Source organism: Hemitrygon akajei, chromosome 9 (assembly GCF_048418815.1).
Source record: "Hemitrygon akajei chromosome 9, sHemAka1.3, whole genome shotgun sequence".
Lineage (NCBI taxonomy): Eukaryota > Metazoa > Chordata > Chondrichthyes > Myliobatiformes > Dasyatidae > Hemitrygon > Hemitrygon akajei.
The window spans coordinates 75,080,845-75,099,602 of NC_133132.1; the positions used below are offsets into that span (position 1 = coordinate 75,080,845).

Genomic DNA, 18,758 nt, shown 5'->3' on the forward strand with positions numbered 1-18,758 from the left:
GGAGCTGCACCTCAGTGCACCTGGTACAGATGTGGCCATCTGGGAGACTGGAAGACTCCCAGGATTCCCATATCCGACAGCCAGAGCAAAATACTAACCCTACCAACATGCTCGCTATTCCTACCAAAAAAATGCAGAGAATCCAAAAACGAAGCAGGCTGCAAGTGAATAAAATACTCTTCAATACGGATTAGAAATGCAACAATTAATAGAGCTCCCTTACCAGAAGCATTGTCCACTCAACTCCAGTGTTGAATAAAGGTCTTTATGTCTCCCACGACAGCTTCCAAATGGTACAGTTCTGTCACATGTGTCGGCTCATCCAAGTTATGTTCATGAACAACAATGTGGCCAGCAACCTCAGCAGTCTAACGAGCTGAGTACTGTATTTTTAAGAGTAGCACCCATCCTTGGATCTCTTCAGGCCATCAATCGCAGGATTACTGTATCAAAGAACGCATGGAAAACTGAACTTGTCAATATAAGTGTGTGTGGGGCTTGTCGAAGGAACCAGCTATCAGACTGAACTGGAGAGTCTGGTGAGACAGGGGCACCAGTTGTGAAAGGTGGTTATCATTTGGGACATCAGAAGGATATGTGTATATTCATTCAGGAGTGTTTGTGTGTGGCATAACAGAGGTTCATGTGGAATGGAACAGAGCAACCATCATGATGTCAGTGGCACAGATGGAGGAGATGGCAGAGTATACATACCGTCTAGTTTTAACTAAGGGTTCTTTTAGTTTTATCCTTCCTTTGTGTTTTAATATGGGAATTAGTGTGCAAGTACTTGCCCAGATGTGCATCTGCGATGGTATCTATTGGGGTCATAGCTGGAAGAAACAAAGTGAGCTGCCCTCACATAGTTTCTTGTGGGAATGCATTAATTTATCTTACTTAGAGACAAGGCATGTTAACAAGCCCTTCTGGCCCAGCGAACCCTCATCACCCAATTACACCCATGAGACCAATTAACCTGCAAACCCACTTAAGCACGCAACACTGGGGCAGTGGGGGGTGGGGGGTGGAGAGAAACAGAGCTCTCAGAGGAAACCCACATGGCCATAGACAGAACATACAAACTCCTTAGACGGCAGCAGAATTGAAGACAAGTCAATGACACTAACCATTCTGCCATGATTGAAATTCACTAGATGCACTCCAAAACTAATCTAAATAAAAACAAGGAGCAGGGATTAACTTCAGTAAGGCACGCACATATGCTGTGGTGGGTGATGTCATATTTCATTCAAATGTTTTCACATATATCCCATAATGGAATGCTTAATCAAATATATTTACACTATTACTCAAATATTACTGAAATATCAAATACATAACTCCTCTCGGTTCAGCTACAAATTCCAACTCAACATAGCATTTCATTATATAGTATACTGTATCTGTGTATATATCCTATAAAAAGTATTCATTAACACCCCTCCCCATAAGTTTTCATGCTTTATAATATTGAATCACAGAGGATTTAATTTGGCTTTTTTGACATTGATCAACAGAAAAGACTCTTTCATAAAGTCAAAGTGAAAACAAATTTCTACAAATTGGTCAATATTTATTAATTATTGAACACAAAATAATTGATTGGATAATTACTCACCCCCTTCAAGTCAGTATTTAGTAGATGCACCTTTGGTAGCAATCACAGCTTTGAGTCTGTGTGAATAGGTCTATATCAGCTTTGCACATCTGGACACTGCTATTTTTCCCCATTCTTCTTTACAAAACTGCTCAACCACTGTCAGATTGTATGGGGATTGTGAATAAACAGCCCTTTTCACGTCCAGCCACAAATTCTCAATTGAATTGAGGTCTAGATTCTGATTTGGCGGCTTCCTATGTAGCTTTGACTTTACGATTGGGGTCATTGTCTTGCATCTTCCAAATCATGTGGACTGCATCAGGTTTTCCTCCAGAATTTCCCTGAATTTTGCTGCATTCATTTTACACTTTACCTTCTCAAGCTTTCCAGGGTCTGCTGCAATGCAGTATCACCATAGCATGATGCAGCCACCACCACACTTCACAGTAGGGATGGTGTGTTTTTATGATGTGTGGTGTTTGACTTACACCAAACATAGTGTTTAGTCTGATCACCAAAAAGCTATTTTGGTTTCATTGGACCATAGAACTTTTCCAGCTGACTTCAGTCTCCCACATGCCTCTGACAAATTCTATCCAAAATTTCATGTGTTATTTTCAATAGTAGCTTTCTCTTTGCCACTCTCACTTAAAGTTGCAACTGGTGAAGCACCGGGGCAACAGTTGTATGCATAGTCTCCATTGTTGTCATAGGTCTCTTGGTGGCCTCTCTCACTAATCCCCTTCTTAGTCACTCAGTTTTTGAGGATGGCCTGCTCTAGGCAGGTTTATAGCTATGCCATATTCTTTCCATTTCTTGATAGTTGATTTAACTGTATTCCAAGGGATATTCAGTGACTTGAAAATGTTCTTGTATCCATCTCGACTTGTGCTTTTCAATAAGTTTTCTTTGAGTTGTTTGGAGTGTTTTATCTTCACGGTGTAGCTTTGCTAGGATACTGAGTCACCAGCAGTTGGACCTTCCAAATACGGGTGTATTTTTACAATTGAAACACCTTTACTGCACACAGGTGATCTCCACTTAACTATGTGACTTGTAAAACCAATTGGCTGCACCATTGATTTGGTGTGTCATATTAAAGGGGGTGAATACTCATACACTTACTTATTTTGTATTTTATATTTGTAATTAATTTACATCACCTTGTAGAGATGTTTTCACTTTGACTCTTGTCTTTCTCTTTATCAAACAAAAAACAAATTAAATCCACTATGATTCAATATTTTAAAACAATAAAACTTCTGGGTGTGTGTGTATGTATATATATATATACACACACACACATAATATATAAATAAAATTCCTTACTCTTGTGGAATCACTCTGCTTAGCAGGCGAGACTTGTGGGTGGAACCTCCACCACGGTGGTTGCAGTTGACAGTTGACCTTTCTTCTCTAACAATTGACTCTCAATTCAACTGATTGGTGTTATCTCCAGATGACATTGGACACAATACCCACAATGTAAGAAAGTGGTCCAGTTCTATCCTTAACCTTTCTTAATACTCACTTTTGATTCCCTCTTGTAGTCCCTCATGGACAGCTTATCGAGTACAAAATCAAACCTTGTTTGAGAACCCTTGTCTCACTTGTTTGTCCTGCATACTCTTTCTGGGCAGATCGAAGCATGAACACAAGGGATTACCCAGAAACAGCACAGTGGCGAGTTGTTGGTTGTGGAGTGTGATGCATTGCAAAACACAAGGAAGGAATTGGCGAGCCACTGATAGTGTCAGTGTAGTATGTTCTGCTGACATTGCATTCTTTTAAACTCTGGACAAACCTTTCCACCAAGCCATTTGTAGCTGCATGGTATAGTTAATCTTTATGGATGACTGAAACTGTGGTCCATTGTCACTAAGAATTCTAGAACACCAGTCCCTGGGAAGAAGTTCTCAACACGACCACGCGCAAGGCTGTAGTAAAAGCTATTGGTGGCATTTCTGGCCATTTTGCAGCTGCATCTACTACCAATATTATTTGAGCCCATGATTATGAGATTACTACTAAAATATTAAGTACACAATGTTGATTAAAGCTAATTGCCTATTGAATATACTTACACATGGGCTGTAGGATTCCTGCACAAGAACCGCTCGTAATGAGAAATATCACTTTGAGAGTAAGGAGAGAATGAAATAAGCTACTCAAAGTTGAAGCCACCCGTTTTAATTGGTACTCATTTAAACTTCAGGAAATGCATTGTCACCAGTTCCTACATAATGCAATGTTAAATGCTTGTCCTACTTAATGCCAATTTGTCACTTGATATTCTGGCTAGTTGCATACAGTTGTCCCATGGTATCCAGGAACCCCCGTGGATGCTCAAGTCCCTTATATAAAAAGGTGTACGCACATCCTCCCATATATTTTAAATCATCTCTAGATTACTTATAATACCCAACATAATGTAAATATTGTTACACTGTTATCATTTAGGGAATAATGACAAGAAAAAAGTCTGTACATGTTCAATACAGACGCCAACCATTGTAGCTCTTCTGGGAACACTGATGCTATCTCGGCACCAGCCGATGGCAATTCTCCTGTGATCTTTAAGTTCTTGAGGCTGTAGTGCTTTATATAGCTAGCCAGCTGTCCCTTACTAGACTTAAAACTCTTTCCTCTCGCTCACAAGTAGCGAATGAACGAGACGTGAGGCAAACAATGCTCAAACGAGTGCTGGAGATTGAGGATCTGTGAAATGGTGGGAGGCTACAGCAGGGTATGCCTACACACTACTTCATCCCTGTGGATTGAGCGTAGTGCTCGGCGCGCAGCAAGTTCAAATTTTGCTTTTTGGAATTTTCTGGAATGTTTTTCCGAATATTTTCGATCCGTGGTTGGTTGAATCCGCGAATGCAGAACCCGTAGATATGGAGGGCCGACTGGATTCACAGAACCATCCCTCAATGTTGTAACAAAAGAGGTATATGCCTTGAGTTTATGCTCAGAGGCTCTCAGACCTTTGAACCTTCAAAGAGATTTTGCTGGCTAGGATGTGCTACGATTGTAAATATGTAATCCTGGAGTTATATAGCTGAATTCCAAAAGTTACAGCAGTCAACTACAACTATTGAAACCATGAAGCAGGATCTCGGCCCGAAACATCGACTATTAATTTCCATAGATGCTGACTGACCTGCTGATTTCCTCCAGTAATGTGTGTGATGCTCTGAATTTCCAGCATCTGCACACTCTCCTGTTTAGTTTATCAACTGTCTTTGTGACTATAAAACAATGGGTTAGAAGAGATCTGCAACATTGAATAAAGATCTTTTATATCTCCCAGCTGCAGCTTCAATCTGGCTCAGTTAAATCACAAAAGGTTGCACTGCATTTTCAGTATTCCAGATTTGCTAGGGTGGTGTTTTTCATATTTTTGAGTGTGAGTGAAGTCAGTCCCTATCAACAAAAACACATGACAAGGGGAAAAAACAAGGGAAAAATACAAATGAAACCAGTTGAATTTAATATTCCTACTAAGACATAGGCAGACATTTAGTCAAAAAGGACTCATGATATTAAAAGGTTTTTTTATTTAATAAATTGCATTACTTTGCCCTGAAATAATTGTCAATGACATCCTTGGCTTGTGAGTCCTTGCCATAATCCTGAAAAAAAGAGAAACATTTGTTAATGTGTGCATTGGAATTTACTAAGACATCATTTGATATTAAGTTCAATGCACCAAACTAAGTAATAAAGCTGATAGGCCAGTGGGTGCAGATATCATTAAAATGTTAAGTATACATTTTCTGAGGCACTAGCATGAAACTGATCACAGGGAAGCTTGACATAGCAATAGCAGGATTTATTCCTGGTAAGGTGAAGCAGTGCTTTTTCATAGGACACAGCAAGAGCCCAGTGAGTTGATGAAAAGACACACTTCACACGACAAGTCCAGATCCCGGAAAGTGACAGCATGGGCAGATAGGCGGTGAAGACAATGGATGGGACATGTGCCTCCATCAGCCAAAGCACCAAATACAAGAGCAGGGGTATTATATTGCAAATAAAACATTGGTTAGGCCACATCTGGACTATTGTGGGCAGTTCTAGTTAGCACATCATTATGAAGAATGTGATTAAGCTGGAGGGAGTGCAGAGGAAATTCACCAGGATGTTTCCTGGACTTCTGCACTTCATTATGAGATTGAACCATCTGGTTAATTTTCAGAGGAAACTGAAAGGTAACCTGATTAAAGAACATTACAAGTAGATAGTAACAATTATTTCTCTCTTGTTGTGGGTACCACCAGACTAAAGGACAGCTTCTATCCTATTATAAAACACTTGAACAGACATATTGGATGATAAAGGTGAACTGGACCCCAATTTCATCATGGCCCTCATGTCTTCACTGGATTCTTTAATATTATATATTCTACATTCTGTTACTGTCTTCCTTGTACTATCTTGATGTAGAATTGTACACCATTCAAGATAGCACCAGAGTTGGGCGACTCAGGGCCAACTGCCTTCTGCAAATCTACTCATGACTTCTAATAGAACAACAAACTATCGATAGCCAATTTAAAACAAGAGCACAGAGATTTAACATAAACATAGGTATCCTTACATTGGAGAAAACAAGTATTTGAATAGCCAAAGCATAGGGGCTACCAAACATATGCAGGAAAATGCATAAACCCAAGCAGGTCCAAAGGCTCAATTCTGTGCTAATAACTTTATTCAAATACTGGATTTGACCTGGCTAATTAATAAATCCATCAGCACTATGAGACCTATACACCTAAACATGGTCACTATTTAATCAAAGGCTACTAATCCATTAAACCAGCCTGCAACTTCCAGGAAGGGGAACCTGCATTTCTCTGCACCAAGCTCATTTGGCCAAATGTAAACCCTCTTCAGATCAGCCTGTATTACTTGCACCAAATAACAGAAGAAAACAGTTTTATAAGGTGATTTGTCATCAACTTCTGTACCCCTACCATCAAGGTACATGGATGGGAGGGGTATGGAGGGCTATGGTCTCGGTGCAGGTCAATTGGACTAGGCAGTTTAAATAGTTTTGGCATGGATTAAATGGACCAAAGGATTTGTTCCTGAGATGTACTCTTCTATGACTCTATATAACTCACCTTGACAACAACGCAGCTGCAACCCACAACCTTGCGAGGTTTCCCTTCTCGGTCTATTTTGCACAGGCCTACCCACTCTCCGAGTTTCTTGTTGTCATCAACCTTATTTAGAAAAATAGTTAGTTACAAGAGGCAAAAAGATTCATCAAGGTATGTCAAAACTAGCACTGTATCTCAGACACTTCGGGTAACAATTCAGGCAATTTTCTTCATTTGATTCAGTTGAGGGAGCCAAATGGTCATCATAGATACAGTATTGCCCTTCCGTCCTATATTGAACAATTGTAATACTACCATGAAATCCCAAGTCAAACATTTCTGTGCATCCTAATTATACTTCTCTGGAGACACTGAAATATTATCCAAAACTGCATGGGTTCTGCCTCCAAAGTTTGATGTGCCTAACTGAAGTGATCTTACCACATGTAACAAAATCTCTAGTAACCTGCTTGTTAATTTAAAAAAAACTGAAAACAAACAATCTTTCAGTGATGTGATCAGTGACTGCTAAATCATAGGAAATCACAAGAACCCTTTAAGTCAGGAGATCCCGACCTGGGGTCCAGACCCCTCAGTTAATGGTAGGGGTCCATGGCATAAAAAAGGTTGGGTACCTCAGCTTTTAAGTCTTTTTTTTTGTCTAGTTGAACTTCAAAGGCCTTTGACAAGGTCCCATGTTGTAGAGATCGGGAAGGTTGGGTATGGGAGAGCTGATTAGCCAAAATTAGCTTAGAAGTAGGAAGCAGAGGGTACTAGCTGAATGCTAGAGCAGACGCCAATGACAAGTGTTATTTAGGAGTCTATGGTGGAACCAGTTTTTCATTTATCTGTACAAGTAATTTGGATGTGAATACACATAGCTTGAATGGCAAGTTTTGAACGGTTGAAGGGCGATCTTGATCAGTTAGTTAGGGAAGTGATCCAAGGAAATGGATTTAAATTAAGTGCAAGTAATGGATTTCAGTCAAACCAGTGTAGGACTTATATTATGAACAATAGGGCACTAAGGAGTGTAGTGGAACAGAAGGATCTAGGAGTACATGACAACAGCATCGTACGTAAACAGGGTGATGGAATAAAGCAAGTAGCATGCTGACCTTCGTCAGACCATTGAGAATACGAGTTGGGACATTATGCTGTAGCGGTGGAAGTAATCCTTAAGATCGCACTGGAGTATTATGTAGTTTTTAAAGGCATCTTAATCTGAAATAATCAGAAGCTGGGCTAGCAATATGGCTTGTACCTGCATTGTGCACAGTAATGCAGGTGACCCCCGCATCACAGGGGATCTGTATTCCTACAACAGTCCAGAGCACTACCTTCCATAAAGCACAGCTGCAAAGAAATGACTGCAAAAAAATTGTTCACCCCCAAATTTCATAAGAGCAAATGTTAAAATTCCATATCCTAAATCTGAAGGCTGTGATTTGTATACTTTCAAACAACAGATTGCCATGAGGATCTCCTGTGTAAGCATATATACACCCAGTGACACTTTAGTTAATGTATATATCTAATCAGCAATCATGTGGCAAAAACTCAATGCACAAAAACAGACAGACATGGTCAAGAGGTTCAGTTGTTCAGACCAAACACCAGAATGAGGAAATGTGATATATTAACCTGCTGATCTGGGATTTTCACATACAACAAACAGTCTCTGGTGTTTGTAGAGAATATGTGAAGAACAAAAATACTTCAAGAGAGTGGTAGTTCTGTGGCATCTTGTTAATGAGAGATCAGAGAATGGCCAAAATAGTTCAAGCTGATAAGGTGGCAAAGTAACTCAAATAACCACATTGTAACAGTGGTGTGCAGAAGTGCATCTCAGAATGCACAACACGCTGAACCTTGCAGTAGATGGCTACAGCAATAGAAGATCACGAACATATATACTCGGTATTCTGTATTAGGTGTGGGTAATCAAGAAAAATTAATAAAGCCTTAAGTGCCAGATCTCTTTACAAAACAGCTACGGGCAAAAGGGAATGCAAAGCCACACTTTACTTTCAGATGACTATGATTAGTTTATCAGGACTCTCATCTATAATCCTTCCAATGTCTCATTCTATGATTACAGGAAGAGAACTATAGCAAGTGGATTGAAAATTAAGAAAAGTAGCTAATAACTAAATATTGATCTGTGTCTTTATTCAATCCATTTTATGGTGCTCACCTTAATCAGGTTGATCTGATGTTCAGCACAGAGTGCCTCTACCAACTTAACATATTGCGCCTCATCACAGTTGCTTGCCAGGACACACAAGTGTGCTTGCCGTCTGTAAAAAAAAACAAAACTATATCACACCAATACTACTATTTCAAGTCATGAACATTGAGGAGCTGAAGGGGGATAGCTAATGTAGTTCAATTGTATAATAAAGGTTCTAAGAATAAGCAGGCAAAATCTCAGCCATTGAGCGGGTCACCAGTCGCAGGCAAACTATTGGAAGTCCAGTGCCTAAGGGTTAGCTAACAGAGCTTTGTGTGTGGCAAGTCATGTTAGTGTTTCTAGATTACCAGTAAGATTGATGAAAGGAAGGTTCGGACTTTAGCGAGGCCTTTGACAAAAGTTAAGTCGCTTGGTGTTCAGGATGAATTAGTCAATTGGACTGAATGTCACTTAGTGCGAGCAGTATTAGTTGTCTATCTCTGATTTGAGGTGTAACTAGTAACTAGGGTATCACAGGGATCAATGCTGGGCCCACTACTGTAGTTAGTTGACAATGCGGTAAACTGACTCAGCAAATTTACAGATTGGGGGCATACAGAACAATGAGATAGAACATAAGAAACAGGAGTAAGCCATCCAGCCCATCAAGCCTGCCCTGCCATTCAATAAGATCATGGCTGACCTGTTCGTAAACTCAGCTTACCTTTTCCCCATAACCCTTAATTCCCCTACTATGTAAAAATCTAACTATCTTAAATATATTTAGTGAGGAAGCCTCAATAGCTTCCCTGGGCAGTGAATTCTACAGAAAAACAGTTTCTCCTCATCTCCGTCCTAAATCTTCCCCCCTGAATCTTGCGGCAATGTCCCCTAGTTCTAGTCTCGCCTACCAATGGAAACAACTTTCCTACTTCTATCTTATCTATCCCTTTCAAAATTTTGTATGTTTCTATAAGATCCCCTGAACTCGAGAGTATAGTCCTAGGCGACTCAATCTCTCCTCATAAGTTAACCCCTTCATCCCTGGAATCAACCTAATGAACCTCCTCTGCATTGCCTCCAAAGCCAGTATATCCTTCCTCAAGTACGGAGACCAGAACTGCACAGTACTCCAGGCGCAGCCTCACCTGTACCCTGCAGAGTTGCAGCATAACCTCCCAGCTCTAGAATTCAATCCCTCTAGCAATAGAGATAGGCTTAAAAAAAAGTTTACAAAACCTGGACCAGCTGAGAAAATAGGCTAAAAAAAAGGCAGATGGAATTTAGTGCCACAAGAGCGAGATACTGCACTTTGGGAGGACAAACCAAGGTTAAGACTTACAAAGTGAATAGCAGGGCACTGAGATGTGCAAAAGACAAAGGGATCTAGGAATAAATCGATAATTTCTTGAAAATGGCATTACAGGTTATGTGGCAGAGGTTTTTGGCCCATTGGCCTTCATGGGATATTATACTGAAGTTGAATAAGGTCAGACTGTGGGCAGTTCTGATCGCCCACCTGCAAGAGATACAAGTTGAAAAGAATGCACAGCAAATTTACATAACTGCTGCCAAGACTTGAGGACCTGAGTTACAGGTTAAGCTGGGCTGGCACAGTAATGTAGCAGTCATCATATGCTATTGCTGCACTAGCTGCAATACATTACTGATTGGGATTCAATTCCCGCCAGTTACAAAACTTGTATTTTACATAAGTGCATGTTTCCTCCGGGAGCTCAGTTTTCCTCCCAAATTCCAAAGACACATGGTTACCCGTTTAACGAGCTGTGGGCATGCTATTGGTGCTGGAATCATGGCAATAGTTGCTGGCTGCTCAGCACTATCTTCACTGATTTGTTTTGATGCAAATGACACACTTCACTGTATGTTTCAATGTACACTCGATAAGTAAAGCTAATCTTTTTTTTTAATCAACACACACAAAATGTTGGTGGAACACAACAGGCCAGGCAGCATCTATAGGGAGAAGCGCTGTTCACCACCATTCAGGGCCCCAGACAGTCCTTCCAGGTGAGGGGACACTTCACCTGTGAGTCAGCTGGTGTGGTATACTGCGTCACCGCGGTGCTCCCAGTGTGGCCTTTTACATAAGTGCATGTGAGACCCGACGCAGACTGGGAGACCATTTCGCTGAACACCTACGCTCGGTCCGCCAGAAAAAGCAGGATCTCCCAGTGGCCACACATTTTAATTCCACGTCCCATTCCCATTCTGATATGTCTATCCATGACCTCCTCTACTGTCAAAATGAATCCAAACTCAGGTTGGAGGAACAACACTTTATATACCGGCTGGGTAGCCTCCAACCTGATGGCATGAACATTGACTTCTCTAACTTCCGTTAATGCCCCTCCTCCCCTTCTTACTCCATCCCTGACATATTTAGTTGTTTGTCTGTTCTCCATCTCCCTCTGGTGTTCCCCCCCCCCTTTCTTTCTCCCAAGGCCTCCTGTCCCATGATCCTTTCCCTTCTCCAGCTCTGTATCACTTTCGTCAATCACCTTTCCAGCTCTTAGCTTCATCCCACCCCCTCCGGTCTTCTCCTATCATTTCTCATTTCCCCCTCCCCCCACTACTTTCAAATCTCTATCTTTCTTTTCGGTTAGTCCTGACGAAAGGTCTCAGCCCGAAACATTGACAGCGCTTCTCCCTATAGATGCTGCCTGGCCTGCTGTGTTCCACCAGCATTTTTAGTGTGTTGTTTGAATTTCCAGCATCTGCAGATTTCCTCGTGTTTGCTCTTTTTTTTATCCTAAGGTTGAATAAGATAACTTTACACCCTGGAGCAACTGGAATGAAGGGAGAGTTAATTGAGGTATACAAAATTATGAGAGGTATAAATAATGTGAATGCCTGCAGGCTTTCCCCCTGAAGTTAAGTGTGACTAGAACTAGAGGTCATAGGTTTAGAGTGAAAAGAAATAAACAGAAGGGTAATGGCGGAGGGGACTTTCAAAGTTCAATTTAAGTTTGTTATCAAAGTACATACACACTCCAGATCAATTTTCTTGTAGGCATACTCAATAAATCCAATGACTGTAAAAGAATCAATGAAAGATCACACCAACAAGGTGTTCAGCCAGTGTGCAAAAGACAATTTGTGCAAGTACAAAAATAATAATAAATTAGCAATAAATATCAAGAACCTGAAATGAAGTCCTTGAAATCACTCTATAGGTTGTGGGAAATTTTCAATGAAGTTTAGTGAAGTTGACCCTTTGGTTCAAGATCCTGATTGTAGAAGGGTAATAACAGTTCGTGAACTAGATGGCATGGTCCTAAGACTATTGTACCTTCTTCCTGATGACAGCAGCGCGGAGAACATGACCATGATGGGGAAAGCTTTACCTGTGATTGACTGGGCCACATCCATTAGCTGGATTTTCCGTTCATTGGCACTGGTGCTTCCATACCAGACTGTAATGCAGCCAGTGCACTCTTCACCACAGTCTTAAAAGTTCAAAGTTTTAAATCTCATGCTGTATCTTTGGAAACTCCTAAGCGGAGACACACTTTCTTCATAACTGTACTAGGTGCTGGTCCAGGACAGGTCCTGAAACAACGACTCCAAGGAATTTGTTGTTGCTGACCCTCTCCACGTCTAATCCACTGAAGAACATTGGCTTGTGCACCTCTGGTTTCCTCCTTCTGAAGTCAATAATTAACACCCTGCTCTTGCTGGTGATGAGTAAGAGATTGCTGCCATTGCACCTCTCAGCCAGATTTTCAACCTCCTTCTACGTTGATTTGTCACCTTTGATTCAACCTATAATGGTGGTATCCCAAATTTTCGATCTCCCTCCTATATGCCGATTCGTCACCTTTGATTCGGCCCACGACAGTGATGTCATCAGCAAACTTGAATATGGCATTAGAGCTGTACATAGCCACACAGTCATGAAGTGTGAAGTGAGTAAAGCAAGGATTTAAGGACAACAACCCTGCTCTGAGGAGATTGTGGAGATGTTGCCAATACGAACTGACTGGGGTCTAAAACTGAGGAAATCGAGGATCCAATTGCACGGGTCTTGAAGCTTATTGATTAGTTTTTAAGGAATAATAAGTAGCGAATGCCAACCTGCAATCAGTAATAAGCATCCTGATGTCTGCATCTTACCTGTCCATGGTTTCCAGGGTTGAGTGAAGAGCCAATGGGATGGCATGTGCTGTGGATTAGTTGCACAGTTAGGCTAATAGGAACAGATTTAAGTCACTTTTCAGGTAGAAGTTGATGTTTCATCACCAACTTCTCAAAACACTTCATCACTGTGCCACTGAACAGTAGTAATTGAAGGAGGTTACCATCTTCTCCTTAGGCACCAGTATAATTGAAGCCTGCTTAAAGCAGGTGGGTATCTCAGACTGCATGAGCAAGAGGTTAAACATCTCTGGTAACACTCCAGTGAAATACTTCTTAGTGGTGACACGAATATGGAACGGATGGAAAATGCTGGCTCAATTGTAATAGTTAAGGAAAATTTAAATAGGTACACAGATGAGAGGTGTGGGGCATTATGGTCCAGTGCATGTAGATGGACTAGGCAGAGAAGCAGGCTGACAAGACCAAGAGAGCCAGAGCTCATCTAGTCTATGCAGTGGTGCTCCATGACTGTCAAGTACCATCCCTGCAGGCAAAAGCACCTGATTAAGTTTTGGCTGGATACTCCATTATCATCTTTAATGGGTATCACAAAGAATAATCTGCAGGCTTGTTCATTATGTTCATGAAGATTTTAAAAATCAGGCAACTACACCATTACCCAAGAACAAAAGCCATTATTTTGCCCTATGATATTCTAGCAAACCCTGAACTTTATTTTACATTTTATAATGGATTACATTTTCCTGAGTGTACACACATTTCCTGCATTTTATCAATAAAGGTAATTCTAAAATTGATGACCATACTCACTTATCAAGCACTTTTGCAGCTTCCCGCAGACCACAACACAAGCCATCGTGGATGTATGCCGTTTTCAGCACCTCCTGAAGTGCAGTGTTGACATCCATGACTCCTCCTGCGGCTATGCTACGAAAGTGGTGGATACGGTATGAAGTATTAGTTAACTACTATCCGTAGTAATAATATCATTTAAGAAAGCTAATATTAAGCTACAAAGTTGTCAGCAAATTTCTTTCACTCATTATTAAGAGTGAAGGGGTATCCGACATAGATCATCATTTTAACAATGCAGCTTAGTTACATTGTCAAAACAGTCACGTTAATTTATTTAAACTAGACTAGCACTTTCACAATACATGTTATATCCACCTCTTAAGTAAAGACAGAATTAACTTTGGTGTGTTGTACTCCAAACATTTTTCCCAATACAAACACTAGTCAAAGAAATTATGCAGAACTGAATTGAACCTCAAGACTAAAGTTCACAATTGATGCCATTAACTATACCTGGCAGTCCCCATTCCGACACCTAGAGAGAAAATTTTAAAAGCTAGAAAGTTGAACTAATGGAAAATAATGGGTGACAGTATGCAAGGCAGTGTTTTTGCAAGAAGGAACTAAAATCAATGAATTGTCTTGAGCCTGAAATGTAAAACGTTCTCCTTTCGAAGTATTTGCTTTTAACACTATTTAGCTCATGTCTTACCTCTCAATTTATCACTGCCCCCACCACAGCCTGTCCTTGTCATGCCAGCAACTCTCCACTGCTTTGCATCAGCAATCTACTCTAGACCATCTTGCAAGGCCGTCCTCGGCACCTCCCCATGCCCATGTTCTAGGGAATCTATCTACCAACTTTACTCACTAGAGATGTATTCAGATATTTCCCAAAAAAATTAGGAAAATTTAACAACGTAACACTGAATCTGATAAGACATAGCAACAGTTACATTGCTCAACCACAACTGTCAGTAATTGCCCCTTGGAAAGCAATACTCCCCCTTCACTACTAACGATCTAACAACCTCTCCCCATTGGCCTGGTCCCGGGATTCCACTACCAGCCGGGGCAGGGGAACTCTCCTACTCCCCGGCCCTTCCCTACCTGTCCGCGTCCCAGGCCCTTCCCCTGGCTCACCGCCTGCCCGAGCACTCTCGGCTCCGACTCGAGCACCCACCATTCCTCGGCCATCCTGCGGCGTATTTTCCCAGAAAACTGCGGTTGGATGCCGAAATATAGCCAGAGGCTGAGGGCACTGGGGCGACAGAGCGGGCGGCGGACCAGGCGCAGCTGCGGGACGCGGGATGGCCGCGATGACGCTTCGCTTCTCGGCCCTCACTCACCCGGAGCCCACAGTACAATGGCGGCAGAGAGGGCGCGCGCGGGTGACGTCATCGCTTATATAGGCGCGCGCGCGCAGGCCCCCCCCTCGCTCCTTTACGTCATGTATATAGACGTCCAAACAACTTGCCCGGCTGACTGGAAAATCTGCACCCAGGGAAATTCAGCGGAGGCTGGAAATCTGAAATCCAGTCAGAAAATGCTCGATGAGTCGGGCAGCGCCGATGTTGAAAGAGAAAGACATCAAAATTTACAACATTTAACCACAGGCTAAATGTTACAAGTGTACTGCAGTTTTGAGGCTTGCAAATATGGAACATTTCAATACCAAGTGGTCAAATCAAGACTGCTTCTTTCAACGGATGCTGCCCGACCTGCTGAGTTCATCCAGCAAAAAAGTACGTCTGGAACATTTCAATCATTGGACCTCGTTTTATTGCTCCAGAGTTCATGGTTTCAATTGAGACAAAATTCAATACTCATAGGAACATACAAAACGGCTCTGTAAAGGGACTTCGGAGTCCTCGTGCAGGATTCCCTAAATGTTATCTTGCAATGCAATGTTAGCGTTTATTTCGAGAAAACTGGAATATAAAATCAAGAATGCAATGCTGAGGGTTTATAATGGTCAGACCGCACTTGGAGTATTGTCAGCAATTTTGGGGCCCCTTATCTAAGAAAGGATGTGCTGGTATTGGAGACAGTCTGCAAGAAGCTCATGAGAAGAATCCCGGAAATACCAGGAGTGTGTGGTGGCTCTGGGCCTGTACTCACTGAAGATTTGAAGAATGAGGGGAAACCTATCAAATATTGAAAGGCCTAAATAGAGTGGACATGGAGAGGATGTTTCCTATGGTGAGGAGGTCTAGGACCGGAGAACACAGACTCAAAATAGAAGGATGTCCCTTTAGAACAGAGATGAAGAAGACTTTCTATAGCTGGAGGGTGATTGATGCACCCGTAGAATTCAATGTCACAGATTGCTGTGGCGGCCAGGTCAATGGGTATATCCAAGGTTGAGATTGATAGGTTCTTAATTAGAAAGAGTGTCAAAGGTTACGGGGAGAAGGTAGGAGAATGGGGCTAAGTTGAATAATCAGACATGATGTAATGGCAGAGTAACTCAATTTGCGAAAACAACCTAATTCTACTCATATATCTTATGGTCTAAAATCCTGGAGGAACTCAGCAGGTCAGGCTGATGGAGAGGAATACAGTCAACACGCCAGACTTGAGACCCTTCGTTGCCTCATAATCATCAGTCAGTGCGAGCTCGACTGACACCAGAAGTTCCAGTCACTGCTTCTCCCACAGAATGTGCCTTCCTGGTCCTATAATAAAGTCGTGAACATGAGCATTTTTACAACTGCTTTTGTTTTAAAACCTGATGTAAATGTCAAACCCAGCTCAATCAGGAGCAAGTAAGTTTTTAATAGAGTATTAGGAGATAAATATTACTTAACAACCTCTCGTGCTGGAAAATGCTAAGAGTTGAATCTGATTTCCTTTTTTACCACAATCTATTCCAGCTGTTACCATCCGGGAAACGATACCGCAGCATAAAAACCAGGACCAACAGGCTCCGGGACAGCTTCTTCAACCAGGCCATCAGACTGAGTAACTCACGCTGATTTGAGTGTATTTCTATGTTGCATTGACTGTTCTATTTATTATAAATTACTATGATTGCTCATTTAGACGGAGATGTAACAAAGATTTTTACTCATGTATGTGAAGGATGTAAGAAATAAAGTCTATTGAATTTTTAAAAGTTATGTGATCTTGCAAATAGTATTTATTTTTCATTTTAGGCTTGTTTGAGATATTTTAACTTCTCATTTAATCCTGTTGGTGCACCCCTACTTCGCTTCGTGTGCAATGCTTGAAATATGAATCGTACTCCAGTTTTTCAATATTCCATTGTTTTCCTTCAAAACTCTTCAAACTGATTGATCACATTGCCTGTTACTTCTGGATTGTGGAGATCAAACTGTTAGGCAAGAAAAGGCTGGAGATGTTAAGTAAACACAAACAGGCGGGCAGTCGGTGGGGGAATAATCATGCTCCACCTGGCTTTCTCAATAGTTCCAATTGTCCCGATCAAAAGGTAGCAACATATTCTAGAAATATCTCCTCCAAAAAAAAAATTCTGTGCCTCTCTCGCTCCTGTGAATGACTGTGCAGAAGGGCTTCTTTAATAAATGGTGAAAACTGAGGATTTTCACTGAGACTCTAATCAACCACTGCTCAGCGTCAAACTGGTGAGAGTCGTCCAAAACAATAAGTTATACGTTCAGTTCAGTATTTTGCTTTGGATTTCCAGCATTTGCAGATTGTCTCGTGTATTGCTCGCCACAGTCTGGTGTACCTAGTTTTGAAATCATGCTTATTGGGAAGTTTAAACAACCTTCACAGTGTGAGAAGACGAGAAGTTGCTTTATTGGTCTCCCAGCTTTCACTTGCGGAATTCTGTCAGGGTGCTTCCGGTCTCTTCATTCTTTCTGCAGCTCACGATAGGTTGTGGGGAGGGGTGGTGTCCAAGGCGCTGTTGTAAAGAAGCCAAATATAACAGCTCGGATCTACATCCACGCCGGGCCGACGCCGATCAGCGTGGGACACACCGTCTGCGGCAGCGGCCCTCACAGAGGGAGTCCGTGAAACCCCCGCTGCTCGTCGCTTCTACCACCGTTCAGCAGCATGGCAACTCCAGCGGACAGCGGTAACTTTGTCTCCGGTTTCTGCCGCTGCTGACTTCTCAATTCGCCTGCTCTCTTCCTTTTACTCGGAGTTATTTCCGAACCACGCAGAAGGAATTGTAGGGATTTGGGTTCAACCCTGCCCTGAACTACTGTCCGTGTGGAGTCTGTACATGTGACAGTTCCGTTCCTCCTACGGAATTCGGTTCGATCCTGTGAAATCCTCCAGCCGAATGCTTTATGCTTCAGCAGCAAGCTATTCCGCCCATCGAGTCCATGCCAGCTCTCTGATACATACACACCCTGTTCTGTTCCCATCTGCGCTGATTGTGATTGGCATTAGCGATCGAGAATACAACCAAGTCTTAGGGATGTGGTGGGAAACTCGCTTTGTTTATTAAGATAGCGATACAGCGTGTAATCGGCCCTTTGAGCTGTGTCTCCCAGTAACCCCGATTTAACCCTGGCCTAATCACGGGGCATTTACAGTGACCGTTACTGACCAGTCTGTTTTTGGATGGTGGGAAGAAACCGAGGCAGCTAGAGAAAACCCACGCATCCCACGGGGACGTACAGATAACATCGGGATTTTACCTCAAACTCTGGAACCCTGGAAAAAGTGCGGGCTCCGCATTGATAGAAGTGCAGGTCGGAATTGAACCCTGGAGCTGAGTGACAGCAGAGAGTTCTGTTGACCGGTTCCCTATGCCTCTACAATTGTCATGTGCTTACTGGTTGTGGTCTTTCCATTCTCTTCCATTGAACATCTTCGGATTCGTTCCAACGGCTGGTTCTGAATTATCCTGTTTGTGAAGCTCCAAGCAGTGAAAATGTAATGTTAGGCCATGGCTACATATCCTGGATTGGGTATTTTTGATCTCCAAGCCATAGTTCATTGTTTACAATGAGGAGGGTGT

General features: G+C 42.0%; 2 protein-coding genes and 2 non-coding genes across 4 annotated transcripts in view; 1 reads left to right on the forward strand and 3 right to left on the reverse strand.

The window, feature by feature from the left end:
* Positions 1-5,140: 5,140 nt before the first annotated feature.
* Positions 5,141-15,160, reverse strand: rps12 (ribosomal protein S12). The gene is made up of 5 exons (XM_073056368.1): positions 14,982-15,160; positions 13,814-13,930; positions 8,906-9,008; positions 6,730-6,831; positions 5,141-5,235 (listed from the first exon to the last, which is right to left on the reverse strand). The coding sequence occupies exons 1-5, from the start codon at positions 14,993-14,995 to the stop codon at positions 5,176-5,178; spliced, it is 396 nt and encodes a 131-aa protein (XP_072912469.1). The 5' UTR covers positions 14,996-15,160; the 3' UTR covers positions 5,141-5,175.
* On the reverse strand, positions 6,898-6,982 carry LOC140733847 (small nucleolar RNA SNORD100). The gene has a single exon (XR_012100402.1). It is a non-coding gene; the product is annotated as a small nucleolar RNA SNORD100 (small nucleolar RNA).
* Positions 14,021-14,089, reverse strand: LOC140733837 (small nucleolar RNA SNORD101). Its single transcript, XR_012100393.1, has one exon. It is a non-coding gene; the product is annotated as a small nucleolar RNA SNORD101 (small nucleolar RNA).
* Positions 15,161-17,635: 2,475 nt separating the features above from the next.
* slc18b1 (solute carrier family 18 member B1) overlaps positions 17,636-18,758 on the forward strand; it is a 31,150-nt gene continuing 30,027 nt past the window's right edge. The window contains exons 1-2 of the mRNA XM_073056369.1: positions 17,636-17,752; positions 17,793-17,864. Of these exons, the coding sequence (XP_072912470.1) occupies positions 17,843-17,864 (22 nt within the window). The 5' untranslated portion in view covers positions 17,636-17,752; positions 17,793-17,842. The remainder of the gene's footprint in view (positions 17,753-17,792; positions 17,865-18,758) is intronic.

Bases quoted from the DNA above. Each gene is read 5' to 3' on its own strand.
- rps12 (XM_073056368.1), bottom strand. The intron at 9,009-13,813 runs GTGAGTATGGTC...TTTTTTTTACAG, and splicing joins GCTGCAAAAGTGCTTGATAA to ACGGCAAGCACACTTGTGTG. The intron at 5,236-6,729 runs GTGAGTTATATA...TCTTTTTTTCAG, and splicing joins GCAGCTGCGTTGTTGTCAAG to GATTATGGCAAGGACTCACA.